The 2,418-nt window shown below is 39.7% G+C and overlaps 1 protein-coding gene across 1 annotated transcript; it reads left to right on the forward strand.

Moving 5' to 3' along the window:
- Positions 1–911: 911 nt before the first annotated feature.
- LOC121940289 (protocadherin alpha-8-like) lies at positions 912–2,412 on the forward strand (the record flags this gene model as incomplete). The annotated part of the gene is made up of 1 exon (XM_042483092.1): positions 912–2,412. A coding segment is annotated over exon 1 (1,501 nt), but the record flags the coding sequence as incomplete, so codon positions are not given.
- Between the last annotated feature and the right edge of the window lie 6 nt (positions 2,413–2,418).

Below are 2,418 nucleotides of genomic sequence, written 5' to 3' on the forward strand. Positions count from 1 at the left end.
TCATGTTGAAGCATATTGGCACTAATAACTGTTTTTTGGGGAAGTCTCTATGTTTCATATGAATTTATCAGAAAGAATAATCATATTCAACAACCCATAAAATGCTCACTTTTAATGTAGTTTCCCTTTCCTGTGTATATCGTTGAAACTTTTTTTTACCGTCCAGGTTTTAATTTCTTACCAACGCAATGCACAAAGTTAAGGCATGGCTAAGCTGATTCCAAGAGCTACTTGCGTCACAGACTTTACTCGCAGGCCATTAATATGAGATGCGTAGTGGTTTTATTTAAGAATCATGGACGAAATTAAGTTAGGTCTCTTTTTTGAACAAATATATAATGTCTAAAGTTTTGATTTTGTCATGGTCAAGTTGTTTGTGATGTCACATAATGCTGACTTCGTGTTCTTGGATAGTTGGAGACAGATGATACAACGTTTAAGTAATCTATCCAAACGCTCCTGAATGCAGTTGGAAATGTCGATGTCTGTTTGCTGCTTTTTTTTTTGTTAGTTTTTTTTTTTTTTCACCAAATGACCATCGAGCCCATTGCTTAATGAAATGTTCTATTAAGTCAGTTCTTTCTGCGTGTTTTAGCTGTCTGTTTCTCTATTTTGCCTCGTGTTTTCGTTGTCATATGAACCTTTGATTGTGCTATATTTTCTGTAAAAAAAAAGTGTTGCAATAACGTTCTGGATCGCATGGTGTCGGCAAAACGGCAAATAGTGTGAATAGAGCTCTTCGTCGAATCCTGTATTTTTGGCATTACGTGTAAAGGGGCTTGAACAGAAAACTAGCTCTGTACAATCACCACGACTTTTTTGGAGATGGATCGCAACTGGCAAAAGACAATTATTTCGTGACCATACAATTGAAGATCACGTACAGATATATTGTTTTTCTTTAGAACATAATGGAACAAAGCGGACGCCAGGCGTGGATGGAGCGATGGAGATGCGTCGCCTGCATGGTTATCTTGGTGATGTTTTGGAGCAAAGCTTCAGCACAGATTAGATATTCCATCTCCGAAGAGGTGAGAGAGGGAAGTGTTGTTGGAAACATAGCGAAGGATTTAGGAATTGACAAGGCTACGCTTAAAGACAGAGAATATCGTATTGTTGGCAGTTCAACTGAACCCCTTTTTCGTTTGAACAATGACGACGGGATCCTTTATGTCAGCAGGAAGGTGGACAGGGAAGAGATCTGTGAACGAAGCAACGCGTGTATAATCAACCTTAAAACCGTGCTAGAAAATCCTCTGGAAATCCACTATGTGGTTATAGAGGTGCTGGATGTAAACGACCACTCCCCCGTTTTTCCAGAGAAAGAGAAGCGACTGGAAATCTTTGAATCGACATTACCGGGAGCCAGGTTTCAGCTCCAACCTGCACGCGACCCCGACGGTGGTCAGTTTACTGTTCAGCAGTATAAACTAAGCCACAATGACCACTTTCGTTTGGAAGTCAAGGAGAGGGGAGAAGACCGTAAGATGCCCTTTCTAATTTTACAGAAGCAGTTAGACAGAGAGGCTATGAGAGAACACAAGCTTCTGCTCACAGCTGTTGATGGTGGGAAGCCGGCGAAGTCTGGAACAATAGAAATACTAATCGAGGTGCTTGATGTTAATGATAATTCACCTGTTTTTACAAAAGATATGTATTCGGCTGTTTTAAATGAAAACGCTGCTCCTGGTACGTTAGTTATTCAGGTTAATGCAACTGATTTGGATGAGGGTGCAAACAGCGAAATTATTTACTCATTTGGTAAGGAGGTAGATACACATTTGCAAAAACTATTTAATATCGACACAACGACGGGCGAAATTATAGTGACGGGTTTAATCGATTTTGAAGAAAATGAAAGCTTTGAAATTGATATACAAGCTTCGGATAAGGGCACGATCCCCATTTCCACATACAAAACTGTGATAGTAAAAGTAATCGACCTTAATGATAATCCTCCAGAAATTGAAGTTACATCATTCTCCAAATCAGTTCCCGAAGATTCTAGAATTGGAACAACAGTAGCTTTGATAAGCGTCAATGATTTGGATTCAGGCCCAAATGGAAAGGTTTCCTGCCTTCTGCGCGAGGACGTTCCTTTCGCTATATCCCCATCTTTGCAAGACAATATGTACGCAATAGTGACTAAATCACTACTAGACAGAGAAGAAAAGTATTCTTACGAACTTACAATTGTTGCAAAGGACACTGGTGACCCATCACTGTCATCTGAAAAGACAATAAGCGTTGCTGTGTCAGATGTGAATGATAACAGACCACAATTTTCACTGAGCCCATATACATTCTATATCAGTGAAAATAACGACTTAGTAGCACCTGTATTTTCAGTTAGGGCATCTGACCTTGATGAAAGTGATAATGCGCATATTTCATATCACATCCCGAGGGACAGCAGTG

The sequence above is a fragment of the Plectropomus leopardus genome, unplaced genomic scaffold (genome assembly GCF_008729295.1).
Source record: "Plectropomus leopardus isolate mb unplaced genomic scaffold, YSFRI_Pleo_2.0 unplaced_scaffold8237, whole genome shotgun sequence".
Taxonomy (NCBI): Eukaryota; Metazoa; Chordata; class Actinopteri; order Perciformes; family Serranidae; genus Plectropomus; species Plectropomus leopardus.